The following is a 26,716-nucleotide window of genomic DNA, read 5'->3' on the forward strand; positions in this document are numbered from 1 at the left end:
CCCACAAAGCGTGAGTGCAGTAAGATCTCTAAGCCCGGGCTCCCAAACCCACATACATTGAGCACAGCAAACCCTCAAACCCAAGATCCTAAACCCACGTACTCTGGTCGGAGCGAGATCAATGTTTGTTACAAAGAGGATAAAGAAGCAAACGGAGCTTAGTATCAAACCTAACCATGCAAACTCTAACACTCTCTTGTTTCACCTAGGGTATGAGGGTGTGGAAGCTTGGTTTCATGAGTCCCGCCAAAGGCCTGTGTGATAGAAGCGTTGGTCTTGCTGCGCCCAAGGTACGTTGTGCTCAGGGTATGTGGGTTTGGGATTTTGGGTTTATGGACCCTACTGCGTAGGGTGCCCCTAGAGTGCTTAAGTTTATGAGTCATGTTTTCAGGTTATGGGGTTTCGTTTTTTAGGTTAAAAGAGTTTACTATTCAAAAATGAAGGTTTCTGCCCTATGTGTAAGTTTATTCGCTGCTTATTTTGGGATTTTGAGTTTTGGGCTCATCCAGTTTTGAGGTTATGTATTTTTACGGTTGCGAGTTATCATTTTACGGCTTGACGAGCTAGTTCGGGATCATAAGGATGTGGAGTTATAAGGTTTTAACAGGTTGCAGGGTTGATTTTGTTGAATTCTACCGATTTTTCAGCAATTTTTTGAAGTTAGAAAAAAACTCTGACATGATGGGACCAAATGAGTGGCAGATTCGGTTTCAGCGACCCAAAAAAACATATAATTCGATAGGTTTGGCCGAGGAGACCTTTCGTCGATTTTTTTTATGGTCCTGTTATCTTCAAATAAAATTTCATGAACTTGTTTATTATTAAAAAATGTGTTCCTCAAAAATACATTGTTGAATTTAAAAAAGTAGATATATTTAAGAATTTTATTCACATAATTAACAAACAACTATCTTCATGCGTCGCCAGCATCTTTCTTAAGAAACGAATTTATCTCTTCTGCCGTTGCTTCATTCTCCAAGATGGTGATGTGGTTTCCCTCAAAAGTATGGATTTTGACAGGTTTTTCAAAATATGTTGATAATCCATAATCTTCAGGAAGACTCCTTGAACTAACTTGACTTGGCTTGACTAGAGCTATGTTTGCTTTTAGTTTGGTATAAGTTGGAGTGTAGGTCATCAAGGCTTTTAATCTCTTGTAAATTCCATTGGCAATTATTCTTTGGTAGTCCACATCATGAACGGTGTTCTGTTTGATTAATTCTAACGTGAAGTTCAGCCTTTCATCCCAATTTACACATTTCAGAATGGTCTCCTGCAAACATTTTAAAATATATATGTATTAGTTTTGTTAAGCATAAGCACCAGCAAGATCAATAACAGCAATAACAACGGCATCTAATCTAAGGCAACGATGTTGATAACGCTCTTAAATCTTGTTACTTCAACTGGTTTCCTTAGTCGACAGTGTGCGGAGGATACGAAACGTTCTATTAAAGAAGTGCGCTTTAGTTGTCACTGTTGCTGCTGCTGTTGGTGTTGTTGTTACTGTTGTTGTTGTTGTTGCTGTTGTAGCTGTTGCTGTTGTTACCAATAGAATCAATAACAACGACTGCAACCGCAGCATTAACTAGAACTAGTACTACAACAACTACTACTACTACGGCAACAACAACGACAACTGATTGATATTAGTTTCAATTTTTTACCTTATGCTTCTCAATTACTTCTAATGAGACGTAAAAGGAAAGCATATGACATAATATTGTCGTTTCATAGTTCTTCTCGATTTCTATGCCAAAATCAATTAACATCTCTTTCATGAACAACGGCGATCCATCAATACATATTAACGTGCCATTGTATCCTAGAGATTCCAAAATATAGGCCACTTCTATTGCCATTACAGTTCCAAAAGAATAGGCCACCAAAGTAAATGTTTTCTCAGGGAAGTACCGCTGCACAGTCTAAAAAAATCACTATTACTTTTAATTATCTGAAAAATTGTATGACTTACAGGCACCAGTGATTGCGCCATTTCGACAATACTTTTGCAACTGACATCTAAGTTCAAATTTAGACCAACGGTGTGGGCGTTAAGGTATTTTGTGAAACTTTGAAATACACTGGGCCCTCCTTCAATTCCTGGAAACAGTAGTATCGTGGGAGCCTCCGAATTTTGCGGAACTTTCGATTCCAACTCTAGATAAGGCAAAGGATTACAAGTTGTATCACCGAGCAGTCTAAATAACATATCAATATCAACATAACCGTCGGTTTCTGTGTTATCTTTTACTACTTTTTCATCTTGGATAGTTCTCAATCTGCAAAAAGTAATAGTAACACCAACATTAATAAAAAAAAAAGGGTAAAAGATAATTACTTTGATAGCGTTATACTTCTGACATCTTTTGCAGCAAGGAACACCTCAAAATCTCTCTCTAAAGTTTGTTTAATTTCGACGGCCGTCATTGAGTCCATACCCAATTCGGCCAAAGTTGAATGTAAGCTTACCGATTTGGAATCAGTTATACCTAAAGAAACAGTTTTAATTAATATAATGTTGCTTAACATTGAGGTATTACTAATGCGAGATTTAAGATTTTGGTCATAATAAATAAAATATATAACGGTACAATGAATCTCGTACTTTAAATTAATGAGAGAATGAGAGTATAAAAAGAGTGCTTTATACATATACCTGATTAGAATGATGAATAAGGAATTATTTATGGCAAGTCAAATAATAGTTTTGTTCGTGCTATCCCAGATTATTATTATTAAATATGTTGCATTCTGAATGTGTTCGTTCGAAATTCAAAGTGAGCTTGCACCTCATGTGAAAACTAATCTAAAATCGCTACCGCGAACAGAGCTAATATTTATTTCAAAACATACGATTAATATTTTTGTAGTTGCCAATTTACATATTATGCTATATGCAGATGTAAATGATTTAAGCAATTTAGAAATTTACCTAATATATTGAGAACAGCATCGACGACATTGTCCGCAGAACTTAATAATTTTTTTTCGGCTACCACCATACTGGACACGATGACGGCGTCTTTCTGCTTCAATAAAGTATCCAACACCTGGAGACAATTGGATATCCTCTGCTGTAACGTCCCGCCTATCTCAATTTCCTTGTCATTTTCCATCATTTCAGCAACCAGTCCTACCTAAAAATTACCTGTTACATTAGTTGTGACTATTGAAAGAATAGATGCTCATATCATTTAAATATTTATATAATATAATCTAATTTAATAAGTAGGTATATAATTATATAAATGTATTCGCGAATTGGGCACAAACCTCTCCAACTGCTCCCCATTCGATGGCCATTGCGGGATAACCTGCCTGTCTCCTTTGTTCACATATTCTTTCCATCACGGAATTGGACATTCCATAGTTAGTTTGACCGGCGTTTCCTCGCCCACATGATACAGACGAAAATACTACAAATTGGCTGCAAAATAAAAATGAATGTTGATTATTTATTACGTTTGTAATTTAATGTTTTATTTCTTATGGGGGAAAATATGTATATTCTTACCTTAAGTCTGGGCACATCTTTCTCGTAAACTCATCAAGATACTGCATAGCATATGCTTTGGGCCCAAAAGAAACGATGAAATTTTCACGGGTTTGGTTTTCGAAAACTCCGTCGGCCAAAACCACAGCCAAATTAAAAACAGCGTCTATGCTACCCAGCTGTAATGATTCTTCTATGAGCTGTTTGCACCCTTCTTTTGTTGTTATAGGAGCTGTTGATATTTTCACTGTAACGCCATACGTTTTCCAGATTCTATTGAACAATTCAAAAAAAACCAATTAGTAAGGAATTTCTACATATAAGAGAGATTAATTTTAGGCTAGCTTCCTAAAACGAAAATAAGGTGACAACGGCCTGAGAAACTATTTTGTTTCACTTTTTTATGATAATTTACTTAGTATTCTTTGGCAATTGTACTTAAACTTTGGAAAACAATATTTTTTTGTATGACAAATATAGCAATAGTTTTTTTAATTTTAGGAACATGCAATAGGTAGACATTTTTTTATAGCGAGTGGATTGCTATTTCAAAATAACGACTACCAAAAATCTTGTATCCTTAACAGAAACCCGAAGAGAATAATATATTGGCACAGGCGCTCAGAACACCCTATATATTTAACGAAAGATATACCAGGCAGATATTCGTGTTTATCATCATCCAAAAAAATTCTGTTCCAAAATTTGAGTACAGTTACCTAAAAAATAAATAAATTATCATAATAAAAATAAAATAAAAAGATACTTTCACAACTTTTTAAGGAAGTAAAATTGTTCTAATGCAAGTGGACTTAAATCACCTTATTTTCGTCCAAGAAAGATAAGCTTGAAGTATAGCCCATTCTTGAGTCAACATCCTGTACAAAGTACAATTTTGTAATCTTCAAGCAAATCAGTGAAATATTTTCTTTGAAGATTATCTAAATTTACATAAATCCACAACGTTATTTATTGTTACCGTAATCTGTACTCCTGATATCCATTGGTAATTCCCTTCCTTGACGTTAACACGATTCTTTTGGCTCCTCTAAGAATCAACCAGTCGGCCAATTCCAATCCGAAACCTCCCAGTCCACCAGCAATTAAGTAAACTTTCTCAGAATTACAAAAATATCTGAAAGATTAATTCAAGGAAAAATAAATTGGAATATAAATAAAATAATTTATTTTGATGAATTAAATATAAAGGGATGGCCAGAAGTACGGAATAAAATTCATATCTTTTGAATGAGTTAATTTTTTTAAAACGCCGAAACACGTTAACTGATTTTGATTTTTTCCCATATTTCGGTTATATAATAATTAATTTTTCTTCAACCACCTAACCCCCAGCTACCCCTACTTTTTTTCAAATGGAAAGATAAGGCATGGGGGCTCGTTGAAAAGCTTATAGAAAACCGAATCCAGCCATACCAAATAAACAAGTTTTATTTTTTCGAAAATCGAAATCAAAAATGTCCTCCATTCACTATTTGGCATTCTCCAAGACGATAGTAAAAGCTGTCCACAGCATTCTGAATGACTTCAGCTGGTAAATTATGCATCTCCACCCTAACCTTGTTCTTTTAATTCTCAATATTATCCGGTCTGTACTGGTAGATTCTTTCTTTCAAATATCCCCAAAGAAAATAATCCAGGGGTGTTAAGTCGGGGGATCTTGGCGGCCATTCAACTGTACCCCGTCTACCAATCCAGCGATTTGGAAACATTTCATCTAAGTATCTTCGAACATCAATACCAAAATGTGGGGGAGCGCCATCTTGTTGGAACCAAATTCTTTCATTCGGTATATCTGGATCAATTTCATGAGGGAAAATCACAGCTAGAGCAGGTATCAGGTCAAATGTTAGGAAATCCAGGTAGCGTGCGGCAGTAAGATTTTCTTCAAAAAAGAATGGGCCCAAGATTCTGTTGTTGATGATACCTGCCCATACATTAACTTTTTGTGGATGCTGCGTATGCGATTCGCATGTCCAGTGTGGATTTTCCTGGGACCAAAAGCGATAGTTGTGCCTGTTAACCACTCCATTTAAATAAAACGTAGCTTCATCCGAAAAAAGTACGTCTCGTTGAAAACCATTATTGTCGTCACACCGTCTCATCATTTCCTCACAAAATTGTAATCGCCTATCATAATCGTCTTCCAAAAGCTCTTGGACAAGACATACCTTATAGGGGTGGTATTTCTCTTGTTTCAGAAACATTCGAATTGCAGTTCGAGAAGCATCGTGATTGCGGGCCAATGAAACAGTTGAAGTATGAGGATTTTCAACAAGTTCTAATGCAATGTCTAATTTCTTTTCTTCATTCAAAGCACGTGCCCGTCCAGTTTTGGGCAAAGTCTGTACTGTACCGTGTTCCTCAAATTTGTGAAATATTTTACTAACTGTCCCTTGCGAGATTTGGTTTTCGGGATATTTCGCATTAAATAAATCGCGCACTTCAGCCTGACTTCTTATTTTGTCTCCACATCCAAGCAATATCAAGATTTCGATGCGTTGCCTTTCCGACAATACCATTGCAATTCAGTAAATAACTTGATTTTGACACAATAGTAACGTTTCGAACTCCAATTTACAACTAAAGCGAAAAATTAACCAGAAAGCCTGGCAAGTAAGTGGTGCCAAAAAAACGCAACATAAAAAATATATCTTTTTTGCGTTAGCAGTGATAGGTACAGTTTCAAATTCTTTATTTTATTCTGTGCAAATTCATGGAGGATAACACTGAAGATAATTAAATTTTATTTCACTTATTAAGTAGGTGTTTTATACAACCCTAAAAACCTTGCTATTGAAAAAATAAAACTTGTTTATTTGGTATGGCTGGATTCGGTTTTCTATAAGCTTTTCAACGAGCCCCCTCATGCCTTATGTTTCCATTTGAAAAAAAAGTAGGGGTAGCTGGGGAATAGGGGGTTGAAAAAAAAATAATTATTATATAACCGAAAGATGGGGAAAAACAAAATCAGTTAACGTGTTTCGGCGTTTTAAAAAAAATTAACTCATTCAAAAGATTTGAATTTTATTCCGTACTTCTGACCATCCCTGTATAATAGAAATTTAATAATTTGCATGTTGGATTCCAGGGTCCATTATTTTAGATTAATTTTAATATAAAATCAATAAATTTTTAAATTAATATAAAGAATAGCACGTTTTTGAACACACTTATGAAGTCAAATGGAATATTGAAAAGAGTATCATTTACTGAAAGTTGTGACCTAAGCGAAAAGTATAGTTTACAAACTACATAATGTTTTTACCTTGAGATCCCGCGGAATTTTGAAGGAGAAGGGGGCACTATAAGTTCCTTTTCAGGCTCTCGAATTTGGACCAGAATTTTTCCCATGTGTTTTCCTGTAGCCATGAACCTGAAAGCTTGCTCCACTTCACTGTAATTGAACACTGTCCTGTTTAAAGGTTTAATAGTTCCACGCTTTATCAAGTCCGTCATTATTTTAAATAATTCTTGCTTAACTCTGGGAGACTCACTGAACAATTTGTCCAACATGACACCCTGGAAGCTTATGCATTTTTGGAACAGGAGTAAGCTAAGATGGTGGTTATTGGCTAAATCGAATTTTCCGATTTCGATGAATCTGCCCCTCTTTGCAAGGCATCTAACGGACGCCACTAATTTTTCTTCAGCCAAAGAATTCAGCACCATATCGACACCTCGGCCTTTAGTTTCGGCGAGAACCAACTGCTCAAAGGATTCGTCATGAGAATTGCCGATATGTTTATCTGAATATTAAGGTAGTTTTTCGGAATAAAATAAAATTTTGTTTATGTATAGTTGAGCTTTCATAAATGATTACAAGCCACATCGCATGACAGTAATTTTGTTTGGAATAGTAATTTTATTTCCTTCATGTTGGCAGTGAAATTTCGGAAAAATTAAAATAAGATCAAGGTTACATTAAAACACAATATTCTGTTTCACGGCCTGTAATTGTTTTTCGTTACCAGTACCAGTCGTGCAATGTTGGGTTGCCTGAGCTCGGTGGTCACGTGGCTTGTAAACATTTATGAAGGCTCTGTATCTTCTAATATCGTTTTTTTCGTCAACCTTTAAGTTGTGGAAAGGTCTTCTTCAGAAAATCACGTTTTTCCTTAGTACCGACTGTCGTGAACACTGTGCATCCGTAGTACAAAGCCAGTCTTATAGCCGCTTGTCCGATTCCACCGGTGCCCGAATGTATTAATATGCTTTCGCCTCTTGCCATTTGTCCTCGCTGAAAAATGAATGAAATTAAAACCGACAGTGTTGCAAGAATTATAAGAAATTTTATGCGAGTACCAGAAACTTACAATTATTAAGGAATATATGACAGTAGCGTAAACCACAGGAACTGTAGCTGCTTCTTCCAAACTCCAGCTGTCAGGAATAGGAAACTTCATGTGGATATCGGCTAATACCAGTGTAGAGAGAGCCCCGCAGCTTACCATGCCCATGTAACGCCTTCCTCTGATAAGACCGAACAGAAGAATTCTTATTAATTGAAATCGTTCGTATAAATAGAAACATTTTTCATTTAAATAAAAGAAACTGAACTAACTAAAAACAAGCAAACATTAAGCTTAAATTATGGATTTGTTCATATAAAAAAATAATCTACTCGAATGTCATTTACCTACTGTCTCTTCCTGAAAATTCGAATCCTTGAACGCACTCCTGCTGCAGACGGTCCTGCGTTATAACATCTACATTTATTTTTCCCGTAGCAGTCATAATATCTCTAAAGTTTAGAGCGCTATAATATACCTGTGAAAAATGGAGAATTAGTGTTTAAACTTGATATTGGTAATGATGTCTGCTTACAGTGATCAATTCCTCTTCAGTTTGTTCTTTCATGTGGCGATGGAGAGAGCCTTCTCTCCATTTTAGACTGGACAAATCTCCTCTTAGACTTGAATTTAGGAAGCAGTGATCGCTCTCTACAAAGTTTTCTCTTTCCAATAAGAGATGTCTGTAGGTACCCCATTGGCCATTTTTGCAAATATTAATGGCCATATTTTTTTCCAACTGATCACGATAAAATGCCACCTGAGGCCTAAACACTTCCCGATCATCCATTATGTGCAAACACCTGACATTTTGACTCTGCGGTTCTCTTCTGAGGCAATTGACCAGACCCAAGACGCCACTTTTGTATTCATTTTCTGAATACAATATCAAATTTTGGTATCTCTCTTTAGTGATTGCGTTCTGCACTCCTCTTAACCAGTGAAAGTCTTGTATGTCGTTCACTTGGACGTATTTAGGTTTGTTTATTATACCTCTTCTACGAAGAAGGACAAATGTTTCGTTTGAGGTGTAGTGCACTGTAAAAACTGATAAATTGTGACTCAAATTTTTAGGCGTGTCGAATTTTGGAGATTCTCGAGTTAGAATGAAAGCATTTTCTGTTAGCACAGAAAAAGTTTTTTCCAAAATCTGAAACAACAATTAATATTTTGGAGTTGATGGATACTATTGGTAAAAATAAAGGATTTACTTACATCATTTCTTCCTAAGATGTTTGAAGCAATCACGAGCATGCAGTCTGATTCACTTTCCAATTTTTTATTTTCAACGTCTATATCTATCTCTGGAAGAGGAGTTTTACTCAATATCTTAAGAGTGGGTTGTATAAGAGGTTGATCTTGTAGGGCTAGTTTCAGGACAGGCATCAATGAAATTGTATCTGCTTTGGTAAATTCATCAATGAGTTCAATAGCTTTAACTTTACGAGTTGGACTGTTTTCTAGGATTATTTGCATGTTTACTCTTACAGATTGGTGTAAATCTATCTCCGTAAAGTTAGGAACGAATTTGTAGCTTTCTAATACTGGAACAGCCAATAACTTTTTCCTTGGAATTGAGCTAGCTATTAAACCCCAAATACTTATACCGCCAGATCTGAAATCAGCAGGTCGAAATGACTGCAATATTTCTCACTTTCTTAGCATTAACGAAGAATCTTTGACTTGCCTTTGTCGTTCTCAGGCTAGGCTCTGTGTGGACAGATCCATTATCGGATTCCCTAGGCCCGCCCTGGTATTGATTTTGGTTCTTATTGTTGGTCATATCAAATGCTTCTAAAGATTTAGTCGTTTCTTACTGTCACATTCAGTAGCGACTGCAAAAGCAGGTCAAAAATTCTTAGTTAAAGCTAAAGAAGTGCGTTATTTGAAGGTAGCTGGCGGCAACCAGGTATATAGGTCAAGGCATAACAACCCAAAAAACCAAGATGATGCCATAATTGTTATTTGGGTATTGATAACATGGGCACATAAAAAAAGTGGTCTGTATTCTTGATTTGACCTAATAGGCTGTATGTATTTTGACGTGCTAAACCCGAATCTGAAGTCCGTTTAAACACCCCCAAAATTTTGAGTAATTGGTAAGAAATTGTGAAAAATCGTGGAAAATCACGTTGGTGTGTGCAAAAAGATTCGAAAAAATTTCTCATGAGTTTATATTAAGGAATATTTTCCACATCCAAGTTCAAAATGAATGTGTAATCACAACGAAATTGTTTATCTATGTAGAATTAAAAGAAGAATGCATATAAAGGGAAAAATTGCAGTAAACCGATAAAGGAAAAGTTAATTTTTATTATTAATTGCATTTTTACCTACCTTATTACTCCAGTTTTCACATCGTTGATTACTGGCAGAACAATGGAATTTTGTTCATTTCGTACTACATTGTCCAATAGCTGCAAATGAGTTTTTGTCATTATAGTCAGTTTAGAAATGTAGGTTGGTACATAAAGCAACCTAGTGTCGGATTGTAAAATCTTCAGTTGAAGCATGTTATCAATGAAGGTGACCCAATTGTCATCCCATTTTATGTAAGCCGTCGAGGCGGAACTGTCACATTCCTCTATTGCACGAAAACCTCCCCTAAAACATGTTTTTTATTTAATTCATAGTTGAATTGCAGGATGAATTTGAATAGTCACCCAAATGTCTGTTAAGAATGGAAATTATTAGAATTAATGTGAGAGATGAAGATACCTACGTCATCATTGTTATTTTATCATTTATAAATGAAAAGTTTTAAATAAATTATCATGATATTGTATATTTGTTCCCTGATACATACTTATATGTGTATCCTCGTAATCTCAACTCCTTGTAGACGTCTTTGCTTTTTAATTTAAGGCCTGAAGAGGTTTCAATTGGCACACAATTATGTGATAAGTTTTTAGACTCTGGTGTCAATAAGGAGATCCTTCCAGTAACCACTATGGAAGTCCCTTCCGTAACTTCGAAATTGCCATTGCCCGATTGAATGTTGATCTGTAGGCTGATATAACTTTGCTTGGGCACTGTGGTGGCCCTGATGAATTTACAGTTTTCAAAGCAAACTTGCGAAAAACTAATTTCTAAGTTATTTAAATTTGAGAAGGTTTCCCATACTAGATATAAATATCCTGCAGCAGGAAATATATTTCTACCTGAAACCCAAAACATTTATACAATTAATGAAGTGAATCTTAATATAGAAGTAACAGACCGTCAATAACATGTCCTTCGATGTATTTCCATTCGTTATCATCAGCATTAATAAGAACCACTCTCTCGCCGCACTTGATATCATTTTTCAAATTTTCTGTGTGATATGTTGGTATACTTTTAGGTTTTCGATGGTTCCACTTTATATAAGGAGATATCATTTCTGTTCCCCTACTCACAGGAATTGGGATATGAGGATAAAGTTTACTTATCTGAGGATTGAACCCAAATTCGTACAAGCTGCATTAATAAATTCATTACTTTTCATAAAACCGTATAGTTAGAGAGTTTTTACCTTCCAAGTGCTTTAAAAAATTCTGCTAAGTAGCTTCCACTCTCTTTATTAAATAGTGGAATAACAGAAACGTCTTCCAGTTCCTCTGATAGGCTGTCTCCAATTTTGAGTAGGACCGAATCTCGACTCAATGCATCAGAATTTTGGAGTATATTGTTAAATACCGTGTCTACAAAGTGTTCAGTTCTTCTATTGTTTTCGTTACTTTTTGAACACCCTAGTTCATTTAGCACACCTTGCAATACATGATCTTCTACGAAAAATGATTTTGGAAATTTTTCTTTATTAATTATTTATATGAACTTACTAATTGAAGACGAAATTTTAATTTTAAGAGATATGCCAACGTAGTCACTTGTCGTTGTAGTTCCATTCTGGAAGCTATGACCATTTATTTTGTGGCTATCTACCGTAGCGTTGTTTTCCTGAAATATTTGAAATAAGTGGTATTTCTATTGCATTTTACGATGATGTCAGAAGTTTAAGATACTTAAATAAGTTGAATTCTTATTCGATATTTTCTGTTTTCTTACATATTTCGATAAAAAATAAATTTACCTATTTTAAATTTTTGCGTTGTTATGTAACAATAAGATGATCAGTTTTAAAGATAATTATGTTTTATTATTGAATGTAATGAAACAAATCCTAATGGGGATCTTACCAGATTATTGTTGTTGTTGGAGTCTAATACTATATCATTTAAGGCCTTGTTTATAGAAAAAATATAATTAATAGTTTCTTCCAAAGACAGTGTTCCATCACAATACGAAGATAGTAAATCTGCAAATGGATATCCGCGTTTCCCGGTTGGTTTTACTTCCACTAAATTGAATAAATCAATAAGACCCATCTGAACTACAGAGCTTCCAAGCAAAGTGTCTATGTCATTGTTAGATTTCTTAAGTAAGACATCTAATATATTTACTTTTTGGCACAGAACCTTTTGTATCCTAAAACAAAATTAAATGGCATGATGTTGAACGATGATACAAATGTCTCACTTTCTCGAAAGTTTTTCCAATATTTTGTAATTTTTTCCTTTATTAATTACCTTTGAATACACATGGAGAATGTAGAGAGTGCCATGAGATCACAGCCGATGTCATACCATTTATTCATCTTCCCGAAGCCAAAATAGAGCGGTACAGAATCGTGAGGAAAATATTGAAGGAATTTGACAGACCTTGCAAATTCATTATAACGGGATACTATAGTGTAACCTCTAAACACATGGGTTTCTATATTATTCCTACAAAATACACCATATGATTTTCCTTCACAAGAACACAGCTATTTGAAATATCAAAAGTCGCACCTGAAACTTTCTTGTAATATTTTTATATATTCAGTGTCAAATTTATTAACATCAACAGTACTGAGTAAGCTTCTAACAGCTTCTTCTGTTCTGCCACTGACACATACAAGTCTAGGTAGATTGTCCTTTGCAATACCATGATTATTGACTTTAGTCTTGGGATTCCACCTCAATAGTACATGGCAGTTACCTCCACCAAACCCAAAACTATTAACACCTAAAAAGCCAAGTTAGAAAAAGAAGTAAATGAAACAGAAAATATTACCCATTAATCCTTTGTCGTCCTTTAATTTAAGTTTTTCTGTAACCACTCTCATTCTTCCTTCTACTAGTCCTTTTATTTCTGGCCTTGGTTTATTGTAATGTATGTTAGGAGGAATAAACCCAGTTTCCATACCAATAATACACTAGTAAGTTATTATTATTCATATATCATATATAGCGTGTAACAAAAATTAACCAAGAAACTTCCAGGGTTTATAAAACACACAAAAATATTTTCGAAACCTCTCAAAAGAAACTGTTCGAAAAAATTCTCGTAAAACTACTCAGTGTTAATGATAAGTTTTGTCAAACTTTAATTTAATTCTAACGATGAAAATATTCAACTTTTGCCCTATAAGAATTGTTGATAGGACGCTTCCCTACGGAAATACAGGGTGTTAAAAGTTTCAATTATTGATACAGGGTGAGTTTTTTCGATGTTTCGTGTAGGGATCTGGGAAAGTGGCAGAGATATAAAAAAGCTTAAATGAGGAAAGATATGCAGTTTTATGATCCTTACTAAATGTTACTTTTATTTTTTGAAAAAACGTCAAGGCTGACTAGATATTTGAAAAAATCCGAATTCGGCCAATTCCTTCAGATGTGTGTAGCTACGTTGCTATTTATGTTACATAAAGATTATAAAGTTTCAGGATTTTAGCAGTGTTAATAAGACAATGTGATCAAATTGTTCGTGTGCACTTTCAAGTTATAACATAAACTTCAAGGTTTTAAATGTAAACTATAGTTAAAAATGGCTGCAGTTCTCCCATTTTTCAAACAAACCATACCAAATATTATATCGTTGGAAAGCATAAAAAAAGATATTTTTTTCTAGCACATAGCTAACTATGGTTTATTACGTTTGAAAAACTTGACGTTTATGTTATAACTTGAAAACGAAAGTGCACACGACCAATTTGATCAAACTGTCTTATTAACACTGAAAAACCTGAAACTTTGTAATTAATTTTTTTTTGTAAAATAAGTAGCAACACTACTACACTACACGCATCTGAAGGACTTGACCGAATTCGAATTTTTCCAAATATCTAGTCAGCCATGACGTGTTTTCAAAAAATAGAAATAACATTTAATAAGGACCATAAAACCGCACATCTTTCCTCATTTAAACTTTTTTGTATCTCTGCTACTTTCCCAGATCTCTACACTAAACATCGAAAGAAACTCACCCTGTATGATTTTTCCTGCAACTTTACTGGCAGAAAATATTTAGTGATAAAATTTGGGAGATGACATTTTTTTAGTAGGGACTATTTTTTCATGGATAACTTATTCCAAAATACACTCCAGTGGCGCTGATATTGGGGGAGTAGGGAACCCGAGACACGTCGATTGTGGATTCTGACATCTTGCAACGTAAAAATTTCATCCCCAAATTCAACCCTCTTCGAGTGGCAGTTGCAACCCCTAAATTTTTAAATGAGAAGTAGGAGCTTGTGATTTTCATTGTCTATTCAAAAATGCTATGGTTTTAATATTTATTGCAAAAATTAGTGGTCTGCTTAACGAAATTTGTTACAACAAATAAAAATATCAAAACAGCGTTTTGTTTTTGCAGGCTAGCAAAAACAATTTCAGTGTTCTTTTTCAACATTTTCAATTAAAAAGAAGATATTATAAAAACTTATCAAAATTATTCATACCTAGCTGGCATTGCCAATTTTATTGAAAAAAAAAAAATATTGGTTGCTGTTAGGTCGGTCACGTCTCAATTGTTGGAAAACGTTAGAAGGCATTTTTATTTACGATTAGGATGCGGCCAAGACGTTCAAGGAACTAATTTTGAACATCTTCGTTGAAATTACGTTTTTTTTTAGTTTGCTGTAGCGAATTTCGACAAACTGATGAATTTATTTTTTACTGCTAATTTTTGCAATAAATATTAAAACCATAGCATTTTTGAATATAGAATGAAAATACCTTTCAAATGAGGTATCATAAGCATTTACTTCCCATTTAAAAATTTAAGGGTTGTAACTGCCATTCGAAGGGGGGTGAATTTAGGGGTGAAATTTTTACGTTGCAGGATATCATTTTAGAATTAAAAATCGACGTATCGCGGGATTTTTTTTTTAAATTTGCACAATAATTGAGATACTGAATTTATTCCATTTGGCCGTTCCACACTGTATATTATAATGCATACATAATGTGCCGTCCAAACATTTAGTTATTAGGGCTTGTAGTTTTCTCGAAATTTTTGTGGAATTCGGAAATCTTAGATTTCCTAATAATATCTCCTAGTGACATTCTTCGATGTTTAAAAAATGGACTAGGAACAACTTTAAAATTTGTCAAAAAATGTAATCCTTGTATACCGGGTGGCTCAAAGCGAGTGGGCTATTAGATTATTTCAGAACCTACTTCGATTTAAATTTTGAAAATTCACACTAGGGTTTTTGGGTGTGCTCTTTTCAAATCTAATAATTTGAGCCAACCGGTATAAAACCGTGAAATATTATTAAGAGTATGACGACAAATAGGAATTTTTATAAAGAATGATAAATTTACAAATAAAAAAGTGTTTTCTGTACAGGACACAATTGTGGGACACATTGTATGTATAGAGACGTTCCCATAACTTTCTTATGTATTTCTTTGAGATCTAAGAAAATTGGTCTTTCCTAGATAAAAATGCAAAATATATAAGAAGGACAGAATGTTATGAGTAGAGACCGACAGAATGTGATTTTTTTGGCCGAAGCCGAATTTCGGTTTCTGGGTCACCTTCGGCCGAAGCCGAAGATATTTTTATTAACTTGAAAATTTTAATTAATAACAAAAATATGATAAGATAACATAAAAGTAGGTCAAAAATAAATGCATAATGTTTTGGAAATATTATATATACAGTGTGATTCAGTCGTAATGTCATTAATTTTAACCACGTATTCGGAAGGCTTAATAAAGACAGAAAATCGGAAAAAAAATTTTTTACTCGACATTTAAAAATGAAGGAAATCAACCCATAACTCCCGCTAAGAGGGCGGCCCTGCTAGATGTCCGGATGCTCGAAAAATTTTGTAACGTAATGTCACGAACAATTGTCGGCTGAAGCGAACAGCGTTGCCAAGTTCACATCATAATGTGTGGTTCACATTTACTGTTAAACGTATTCAAGTAAATAAAGGAGCATGCTGCATTTTATTATAAATAATTTTAACAATTGTATTAACTTAGTGCAGAATGTTTTAACAAGCCTGACTTCTCGAAGTCAACTTTCGTTAAAAGAAAATAAATAAAGCAAAGGTAATTACCTGTTTGTAGGCACAATGCATTTTATCAAATAAAAAAGTCGGCACACTACTAAATACCCAAATATACAAAATACACTACACACGGTTACAAAACCATGAACAATTTAAAGCGTTTATTCAAATCTACCACCTTCCATATCTCCCGCATTTTTCCAACTGCATCTATCATACCATACCGCGCAGCGAACGTGCAGGACATCGACAAAATGACTTAAATGTGATAGAGGCTGTTTTAAATTTAGTCGAGGAGCAGCCTACTATTTCTACAGGAACAATTTCAAGGCGAATATCAAACCAAAGTTTGCGGATATTACGCGAGAATTCACTCAACCCGTACCATTTTCAAATAGTTCAAGCTTTAAAACCAGCTGATTTCCCCAATCGTCTTGAAGTTTGCAGTTGCAGCTAAATCGAAGTGCAGCAGACGCTAACTTTATTTTTATTTTTAAAACAAAGTGCGTTGGACGGATGAACGCTGTTTTACTCGTGCTGACATTTTAAACAGGTAAAAAACATATTACTTTCTCAAAAACAAGTAGGTTACACCAAAGTTTATATTTACACTAAAGTTTACATTTATTATGTAAACTTTGGTTATACGCAACTGCATATTGATTAATAAATTGAAATACTAAAACTGTGTATTATTTAACATAATAAATTATAAAACGTTAAAACGTTAATAATATTAAAAATGATAAATTGTAATTACCGTACATTGGAAAACAATCATCCCTATTCATTACTTTCAATTTTCCTTTGATAAAAGACCGACAACTTTATGCTCTACTTTGCAGTTCGTATTAGTCTAGGAGCCAGATAGGGTTCCGTTTACTACCTATAAAAATAAAAACCTTTTACAGACATTTAAACATTTAATTTGTTGATAACAATTAAACTCACCACTTTCAGGCTTCGCGACTAAGTTTTTTGGATTCAGGAGCTCAAAATACTGCGAATAAGTTGTTTGCAGCCTATCTGGCTTCTGGACTATTTGTACACGTGCAAATTAAAAAGTGGGTCATTGACCTAGATAGAGGTAAACCTAGGTCGGAAACACGTACCGAGTTGTTTATTTGTCTCCGTCCGATTGTTTTTTTTGTCTTCTATTACTTACAGTCAATATTTAAATACTACATACATTTCACCCTCTCTTTATAATTTATCCAGTGAGTGTTGGTTTTATATGTCATTATTTTTGTAATGAAATTGAAATGGTTGTGAAATGAAATTTAAATTACTTGAACTCTTGGAGGAATTTTATTTAAAGTGAAACAGAACTAATTTCTTTGCAGCCATAATAGTTATAATAGTAAGCCCGAAGGCTTACATAAAAAATTAACATTATGATGTTAATAAAAACTGATTTTTGGCAAAGCATGCTCAGACCTCCTCGAGGTTCTTGCTGGGCAACAATAACAATTTAATGTGTTGATTGCATAATTATAAAAAATAATGTATAGCATTTTAAATTTTTATTTGCTGACGTGAGCAAACCGTTTATTTATTGCCCTTTTATGAGCGAAAATATATAAATATGGCAACGTTGCATCTAGGGCGCGTTGTTCATATCGTAGCCATGCTCAAATTCTAAATAACCGACGACGTCAGCCGGTCAGTAACAGCCTGAAAAGGGGGTTAAATAATGATTTGAAAATATTTTTTTTTCTGCTTAAATATGCATTTAATTTTTTTTAATATACTCATTTTTTTCTATCTGCTCTTAAAATTAATGACATTATGACTGAATCACCCTGTATAGGGTGTTAATTGAGTATGTACAATAAATTCAACGACGAGTATTTGAGTGATTTTAATACAAAAAGTTCATATAAACATTGGTCCGCAGATGCTTCGTTTTCAAGGTACAGGGTGTTAATCTTTTATATAAAAAAAATCTATTTCGTAAATATTTTAAATACACTTTACCCAATTTTGTAGTAATTTGGCAGAGCTATTTGTAGTGTTAAGGGGCTAATTTAACCATAATTTGATTAGATTTGTTAAATCCAGCGGCGTCCCGAACGGTACTTTCGGCTTCGGCGAAAAGTTCGGCTTAATTTTGTCCGAAGCCGATTCTCAGCCGAAGATAATGGTCTAATGTGGCCGAAGCCGATGCCGAAGCCGATTAATCGGTCGGTCTCTAGTTATGAGAATATCCGTGTACAATAAGGTCACAGAAGACAAAACTATTGTTCAAATTTTCCTCAATTGTCGCTACTTCACAACAGTCGATATTTATTGGAAGAGTGAATAGTCTGTTGTGTACCTTAATAATCGAACAGATACCAGATGTTGGTTCTGAATGTCCGATGTTTGATTTGACGGAACCTATCAGCAAAGGTTCTGTTCTCCGCTTTACGAGAACGTCGTCGATGGCAGAACATTCTTCTGGATCTCCAACAGTAGTACCTTAAAAATACATTATTTACATTATTAGTATACAATTTCAACAGAAAATTAATCAGTAACAATAATGACATTACCTGTCCCGTGGGCCTCCAAGAAGCTGAGGCCGTATCTGTCAACGCCACATTCATCATAGAATTCAGTCAACAGTTCCGCTTGTCTTTCCTTGGAGGGAAAAGTGATTCCTTGCTCCTTATATCCGTCGCAATTCGTTTTGGCGTAAACCACCTCAGCATATATTCTTTTGGCATTTTTCGCCCTCTGAAGAAACAGAACCGCCACAGCTTCTGACCTGGCATAGCCGTTACCTTCTTCATCGAATGTCTTGCAAGTACCGTCCTTACTTAGAACTCCCAATCTGAAAGTTATTATAAACTTCGGTCTTAGAAACTCGTAAACGTTTATTCAGAAAAAAAGCCTTTACTATACGTTGATGAGAACATTAGTGGACGAATGTACAATGGGAAAACGCCAAAGATTTTCGGAATCTTTTGATGAAAAATATGATTTACTCACCTTGCAAACTGCAGGTTTAGTAACGGATGCAAACAAATGTTCACTCCACCGACGATAGCGTTGTCAATCTCTCCTCGTCGAAGGGCTCGGTAAGCATGTTCAAATGCGTACAAAGAACTACTACAAGCTGTGTCAGTTACGTACGACGGCCCTTTCAATTTTAAGAAGTAACTCAGTCGATGTGCTATCATAGACCTTTGCGCTCTGCAACAAAATTAGTTTAAAATAAAAAGAATGTGACATTACAGTTCCAATATAGTTAATTAAAAAACTGCAATTCTTTGTTTACATGACAACATTGGATCATTTTGTACCCAAAGTTCAAAGTCCTTATAAATGAATGATGAGACACCTGTGGTTTCCCACATTTAGGTACTGAAATATCTCACAAAATGACTATCTTGCGCTTACCCAGTCATAGCGTAGGCATTTGGGACCAGGTTAACGAAGTAGCACATTTTATCATTTTCACAATAACAAGCGCCCATGAATACACCAGTCCTGGTGTCCTCCAGGTCGAGAGGGTTTAAACCCGCATCCAAAATGGCCTCTATTGTTTTCTCATGAACTAGTGACGATACTGGGTCCAATGAATCTGATTGTCGTTCGTGGACGCCTTAGTAAATATAAATAAATAAGTGAATATATATAAATAATAGGGGAAGAATAGATATACATTAAAACAGTATAATGGAAGAGGGGAATATAAACATTACTGAGAGAAGAAAGTGATTTAATGAGTAATTTTTAACGTGTTAAACGATTTCGTATACAAAAAATAAAATATTTTACAAATTTTGTTTTAGAATTTCGAGTCCAGAAACTTTAACTAGACTAAAAATTTGTATTTGCTAGCATGTTTCTGTTCTCTGTACAGGCAATAGTAAATCTAAAATTAATTACTAGAACAGCAAGATATTTACACATTAATTTCATACATTATTTATATTTGTTCAAATTTTGTATAATTTTGAATTAAACATTTTTTAATTAATGTGTTTTATGTATTTTTGTTATTCATATATTTTTTAATTGAACTGGAATTAAGATAAAGAATCTCGAAGCATAAAAAATATATTTCTCTGGAGACGAGATCTTTTAATTGAAGGTATCTGAATTGCATTATTTGTTGTAGCTTTTGTTTCATAGTTGTGTAAACTGTATAATCTTGTTTTATTTTTACTTCATCAATTAATGAACTGTAATAATACAAGCTCTACGACAAACTTTGATAGATGCTAGCTGAGTTAACTTTTTCTTTCAGTTTGTATTTTGTATTTTTATATACCTACATCTTTCCAGTTGTCTCTATGAATTATGATAGCTGTATCATCTGCCTAAGAAAACATCTTGCTATTATTAAGTAAATTTGCAATTTCATTAACATACTTTAAAAAATATGTAGGTCCACGGACAATGCCTTGTGAGACACCTATATCTATTTCTAACAGTATGCCAATAGTGTTATTAATTTTAACTTTTTGAATTCATTTTTTTAATAACATTTTAATAAATCTAATCCATGTCCATTTATTCCAATGTCATACAATTTTTCTAATAAGTTTTGAACGCCTTGGTTAAGTCCATAAATACATTCTTTCCCCATTATTAATTTGATTAATGACTTCATTAGTCGATGTAATTCCTGCATTTTCAGTAGGTTTACCCAAATTGATTATTGTATAAAATATTTTCATCTTCTAAATAACTCAATCAACCCCGTTTTTAAACATTTTCTAATATTTTCGCAAAGTTATTTATTAGAGATATAGGTCCATAATTTGTAGTTTCAGTTCTGACATGATTGTTATAAATTTCCATGCACTAGGATTACAGTCCGTACGATGGCGTTCATCGTAGCAGTGTATAGTCCTATTCTGTCACTAAGGTCGAGTTTTTGGTGCGGTGGGCGGAGCCTAGCTCTGCCGCACCGAAACACATAAAAAGGCTGGACGCGCGTCCTAGCCAGCTCACTCTCGCCTCTGCGTTTCGAGGTGTATGTCGTGGTCGACAAACCAGAGTGACTCCTCCGATAAGACACTTGGGTCTACTTTCGGAGTACCATTAACATTTATTCGGCGTTATTATTTTTATAATAGTAAATAAAAAAAAAGGAAAGGAAAAAAAAGGTTTTTTTCAAAAAACACAAAAAGAATAAATAAAAAAGAATTTGATGAGGGAAAAGATAAACCCTTAAAGTGGAAAAAGAATATTAAGTAAAAAGAGTAAAGAGCCACAAGGGTGGAAAAACAATCAGATCCTCCCAGGGAAAAGATAGACCCTAAAAATTGTTATTAGAAAAGAGGTCTTAGACCCATACCAGGTAGTTCCGGAATTACACTTAGGTGTATTCCGAAGAAAAGAATTCGACGGAAAGTCTAATTAAAAAAAGAATTCGCAACGAGGGACGGTACATAGCGTCTGGTATTGAGGTAATACATATACGCCGAGATGGATGCCGGTTTCGACGGAACACTACGAGAGAGAGTCGCGCATGCAGAGCTAGGTCGGGAAGCACACGACGGTCGGTTAGCGGTGGGCGTCGTCGCGGACGGCGTCCAACTTCGACGCCGGAGTCGAGTGACGTCACAATTCGATAGTGAAAGTTCTATGATGAAAAATGATTCCCAAAATTTATCAGATTAGGGGCTGTAAGTACGTTACTTAAACACATGTTTCTTTATCTTTTCCTTTTTTTGTACCAGCGTGTTTATAAATAGAGCTGTCATTATTAGCCGCGCACCAAAAGCGTGCGAATCAACATAAAATAAAGTGAACAATGATTATAAGACTTATGTCATTGTATCATTGTAAAACACGTAAATTGTTTTAAGCATCGTTGTTATCGGTTCCACAATCTGGATGGGATCCGTTATAGATAGCATCTCGCATCATCCTTTTCTTCTACCTTTGTTTCAGCGAAACTTCCGTTCGACATCTACTGATGCAATATTTGCATAATTAAATAATCTACTTCCAAGCTGGTCCGACATGGTAATTTTCCACTCGGGGTTGTATTTATTCGAGTGGGAATAAAATGTTTTATTATTTACTATATCAAATGGTAGATTATATGTTATCAGTATAAAGATTCAATCAAACATAAATTGCGTCCTCTGGTTTTTTTTATACGTGTGTTGGGCATTGCTTAATACTTATTACTTTATGTTTATTAATATTTATTTTAAACGGTTTTTTTATACATACACAAGTATGTACAGGGTGTCCCGAAATAAATGCAACAAAATTTGGTCAGAAATTCTTAAGAGAAATTTAAGGGACCCGTATTTTTTATTTTTGATAAGTGCGGCCCCCTTTCGGAGATATAGCCCCCTGAAACAAGCCCTTAAAAATTTAATTTTTTTTATATCTCAGAGCTCTATCGCACAAGAACCACCAAATTTGGTACACAGGGATTTTATGACATGTAGAATGCGATGCTGATAAGCTTTTTGGCAAGGGGCCCCCACAAGACACTTTTTCGGGGGCCCCCTTGCTTTTGGGGCCACCGAACTTTAGTTGCATATTTAATTTTTAAAAAAATTAGTAGCCCCTTAGAAACTCCAGGGAATTTAAAAACTTTTTTGTCTCTTAAAATTTTTTCGAAAAAAGCAGCGTTTTTCGAAAAAATGGCTAAATGTGATTGGATGCATATCGAGGTTCATATGAAATTTTAAAGTGTTAATCGTAGGTGGCTGGCATTCGCAATAAACAATCAATTTTATTCTGTGACAGTTGTCATTAACCAGTGTCAAAGTGTTACCATTAGTTGTCAGTAATCATTGTTCCCGAAAAAATGGTGAGATTTTCTGTCCAAGAAAGGGTACAAATGCACCTAATTTACGGGGAGGCTCGTGGAAATTCACGTCTCGCATGCAGATTGTACGCCGAGCGATTTCCTGCACGCATACTCCCATACCATTCAATGTTTGCACGAGTACATCGGCAGCTAATGGAGACAGGATCCGTAGTTGTGAAAAAACCTAATTCAGGGAGAAGTTATTTATTAACTCCCGAACAGGAAGAAATTATCTTAAATTTAATTGAAGAAAATCCCGAAATAAGCATAAGACGCGCGTCATCTCAACTTGAGATTCCCAGAACAAGAATACACCGCTTTATCAAACGACAACTGTTGAAACCTTTTCACTTTCAAAAGGCCCAGGAACTTAAAGTAGAAGATTTGCCACGAAGAAGAAATTTTAGCTTATGGGCTCTTCAACGTTACAACTTAAATCCGGGATTTATACGAAATTTTTTCTTTACCGATGAGGCGAGCTTTACAAAAGATGGCCTAATAAATTTGCACAATCTTCATTATTGGGCTATGGCAAATCCATTTGTCTTAAGGCAGACTCGTTCGAAAGAAAAATTTTCAATTAATTGCTGAGCTGGAATTGTTGGAGATTGCATCATCGGTCCATATTTATTGCCTCCATTGCCTCCAATGCTGAAAGTTACCTTAATTTTTTGGAGCATGAACTACCGCTTCTTATGGAAGATGTTCCTCTCGGTATTAGACGCAATTTATTCTTTATGCACGATGGTGCCCCACCACATCGGGGTCACTTCGTAACTGAGTGGCTGAATGAAAATTTCCAAGGGCGACGGATAGGTAACAATTCTTCTCATGTAACATGCCCCCCCACCGTTCTCCCGATCTAAATGCCATGGACTTTTTTTTTCTGGGGGGCCATGAAGGATCGCGTCTATGCCGTACCAATTAGATCCCGGGAACAATTACACGAACGAATCCTTGCTGCGGCTGAAGAAATTAGACAGATTCCCAACATTCACACGAAAATACGTCAAAATTTCGTGTCACGTTTGCAGGCTTGTGTTGAACAAAACGGTTCTCACTTTGAACACGTTTTACGGAACTGACCAGTGTGATTTTAACAAACTTTTTAGAATTAAATTATTTAATCATGAAGTACCATTAATTTTGTTATTAATTTCCAAGTTTATTGTACCTTATTTTGATATTCACATTTTCTTATTAATTGTTAATGTTTAAATTGTGATTTCTTTAAATTAAAATTAAATTTCTTTAAATTGTGATTTTTTTCAACTACTGATCCTGTCTCCATAAGCTCCCGATGATGGTTAATGACAACTGTCACAGAATAAAATTGATTGTTTATTGCGAATGCCAGCCACCTACGATTAACACTTTAAAATTTCATATGAACCTCGATATGCATCCAATCACATTTAGCCATTTTTTCGAAAAACGCTGCTTTTTTCGAAAAAATTTTAAGAGACAAAAAAGTTTTTAAATTCCCTGGAGTTTCTAAGAGGCTACTAATTTTTTTAAAAATTAAATATGCAACCAAAGTTCGGTGGCCCCAAAACCAAGGGGGCCCCCGAATAAGTGTCTTGTGGGGGCCCCTTGCCAAAAAGCTTATCAGCATCGCATTTTACATGTTATAAAATCCCTGTGTACCAAATTTGGTGGTTCTTGTGCGATAGAGCTCTGAGATATAAAAAAAAAATAAATTTTTAGGGGCTTGTTTCAGGGGGCTATATCTCCGAAAGGGAGCCGCACTTATCAAAAATAAAAAATACGGGTCCCTTGAATTTCTCTTAAGAATTTCTGACCAAATTTTGTTGCATTTATTTCGGGACACCCTGTATATACTGAATTACATTATTGTTTATATTTTTTTTTTTTTTAGTAAAAGAACGTATTGTTCGTTATTTAACTTTTCCTATCATCACAATGATCACATGCACTTGAAATAACATGTGTTGAGTGCCGCTTTGTTGGAATTTTCCCTACGTTTAATAGACCTTATTAATCCAAAGGTAATACAAGGTTAAATTTTCTTTTGTTTCAGTTTATTGTCAGAGTTTCTATTGAATTTTTTATAGCAGTGCTAATTAAAAATAATGCATATGATTTCTCAATACCTCTGGACACTGGATACAATAACAATTTTCTCGTTCTAGCAAACCATTTAAATTGACATAATTTTTTCCATATTTGAATTTCTTTTTGTTTTTATGATAATTGAGATCTATTGAAAGCGCTATATGATAATGATCTGTAAAATATGTATTGTTAGGGGCCGTTGTAAGACTTAATACTTATTAGTGTCGTTTGTTGATCAGTAACTGAGAGAGGTCTAACAGTACGTTTCATGTATTATAGGTCTAATTTATATTCTAGTTATATTATTGTTGAATATAAAAATATGTGATAAATAAGCAAGTGATTTAATGAAGTGTTTAAGTAAAATTTAACAGAATGAAGAAAATAAAATATACAGATATAGATAAGAAGAGAAATTAATAAAGTATGTGTAAAAGGAAAAGAAGCATTTACAAATGTCAATAGAGCAAAAATATATCTGTCATATAAAAATACTAACAGCATACCACCTGTGCCATCATTTAATAAAACCAAAACTACCAGAGCGATCTCAATTCCGCAAATGGAAAAGTTGTAGGAATTTAAATTTCGAAGAAAATGAGAGGTCGAGCTATTCGATCGGTTGATTAGAACCGGAGAAAATCAAAAATAATTCATAACTTTGTCATTTATGAAGATTAAGAGCTGAAATTTGGCACAGAAGTAGATAATTATATCAATTTTAAATGTGCAGAAGGCAAACGCTGTCGGACCATTACTTTTTACGCAATTGCAATTTCAAATTTTTTAAAAAATTTTTTACCGGGAGTCTGCTTGCGTTAATAATGGTCCGATTTTAATTTTAATACCGTTTTTCAAAACTAGAAGTAAAATATTAGAATACGTATATTTCAAGTTTTCGTTAAAATGCAACGAAATGAATGAAACATGCACTTGAATGTCGGTGTAAACAGTTACAGTCTAAAACGTCAACCAGGGCTATATTGATGGCAATCTATGTATCTAAATTCCAACAAAGTTATAAAATAGAAAGCCACCTTAGAAGGTTATGTTTGAAATTTAACAATCATGTGTTACTTTTCATATTGGCATGAGCAGATATCGCTTTTCTAATATATTCTAGTACCTAGTACCTAAACATTTTATATAAAGTTATTTCATTGGATATCAATTACTGAAACTTTTTGCACTTACCAAAGAATCCACGGTCATACTGTTCAATATCTGGAATAGTGCCTGAACAAGGAGGAATTTCTGGGTGAATTAGATCCCACCTTCTATTTGGCAACACCATATTGACCTTGTTGTATAAATTATCCCTAAATTCGTGAATATTATTGGAATTAGGGAAAACTCCGGACATACCTAAAGAATAAGATATTAAGTAAGGTAAGTATAATTAAAGAACCTGCACGGAAAACTAAAAAAATATCTTTTTAGTATAAGTAAAAGAATATTACCTGAAATAACTATCTCCTCCCCTGCTTCAACACTTGCCATTGCCTTTCCACCTTGCAAGTTATAATCTGGCCCTTCTTTGTTCTTAACGCCATCTTCTAGATTTTGCGTAACCTCCATTTTATTTAAGGATATAAATAAGTGTAAATAAAAATGAAATTGTCTAGTTGAACACCTTAACTCTAAAATATATTTACTTCCGATAACTACTAATTTTTAAAATAAATATGAAATTCTATGTAACATCTCACTGCAATAATATAAGGCTTCCCTAA

The 26,716-nt window shown here is 34.3% G+C and overlaps 1 protein-coding gene across 1 annotated transcript; it reads right to left on the minus strand.

Annotated features, from left to right (window-relative positions):
• Positions 1–870: 870 nt before the first annotated feature.
• LOC108913380 (fatty acid synthase-like) lies at positions 871–26,716 on the minus strand. Its single transcript, XM_023456411.1, has 29 exons — positions 26,444–26,716; positions 26,178–26,348; positions 19,520–19,724; positions 19,109–19,312; positions 18,670–18,950; positions 18,453–18,595; positions 12,904–13,045; positions 12,639–12,855; positions 12,375–12,572; positions 11,985–12,273; positions 11,628–11,745; positions 11,321–11,573; positions 11,027–11,265; positions 10,613–10,967; positions 10,144–10,410; positions 9,022–9,421; positions 8,342–8,956; positions 8,154–8,284; positions 7,831–7,987; positions 7,589–7,754; positions 6,783–7,263; positions 4,476–4,631; positions 3,518–3,769; positions 3,277–3,430; positions 2,936–3,140; positions 2,342–2,492; positions 1,976–2,282; positions 1,668–1,925; positions 871–1,273 (listed from the first exon to the last, which is right to left on the minus strand). Exons 1-29 carry the CDS (start codon positions 26,559–26,561, stop codon positions 914–916), a joined length of 6,993 nt encoding a protein of 2,330 aa, XP_023312179.1. The 5' UTR covers positions 26,562–26,716; the 3' UTR covers positions 871–913.

Source organism: Anoplophora glabripennis, unplaced genomic scaffold (assembly GCF_000390285.2).
Source record: "Anoplophora glabripennis isolate ALB-LARVAE unplaced genomic scaffold, Agla_2.0 scaffold1060, whole genome shotgun sequence".
NCBI lineage: Eukaryota > Metazoa > Arthropoda > Insecta > Coleoptera > Cerambycidae > Anoplophora > Anoplophora glabripennis.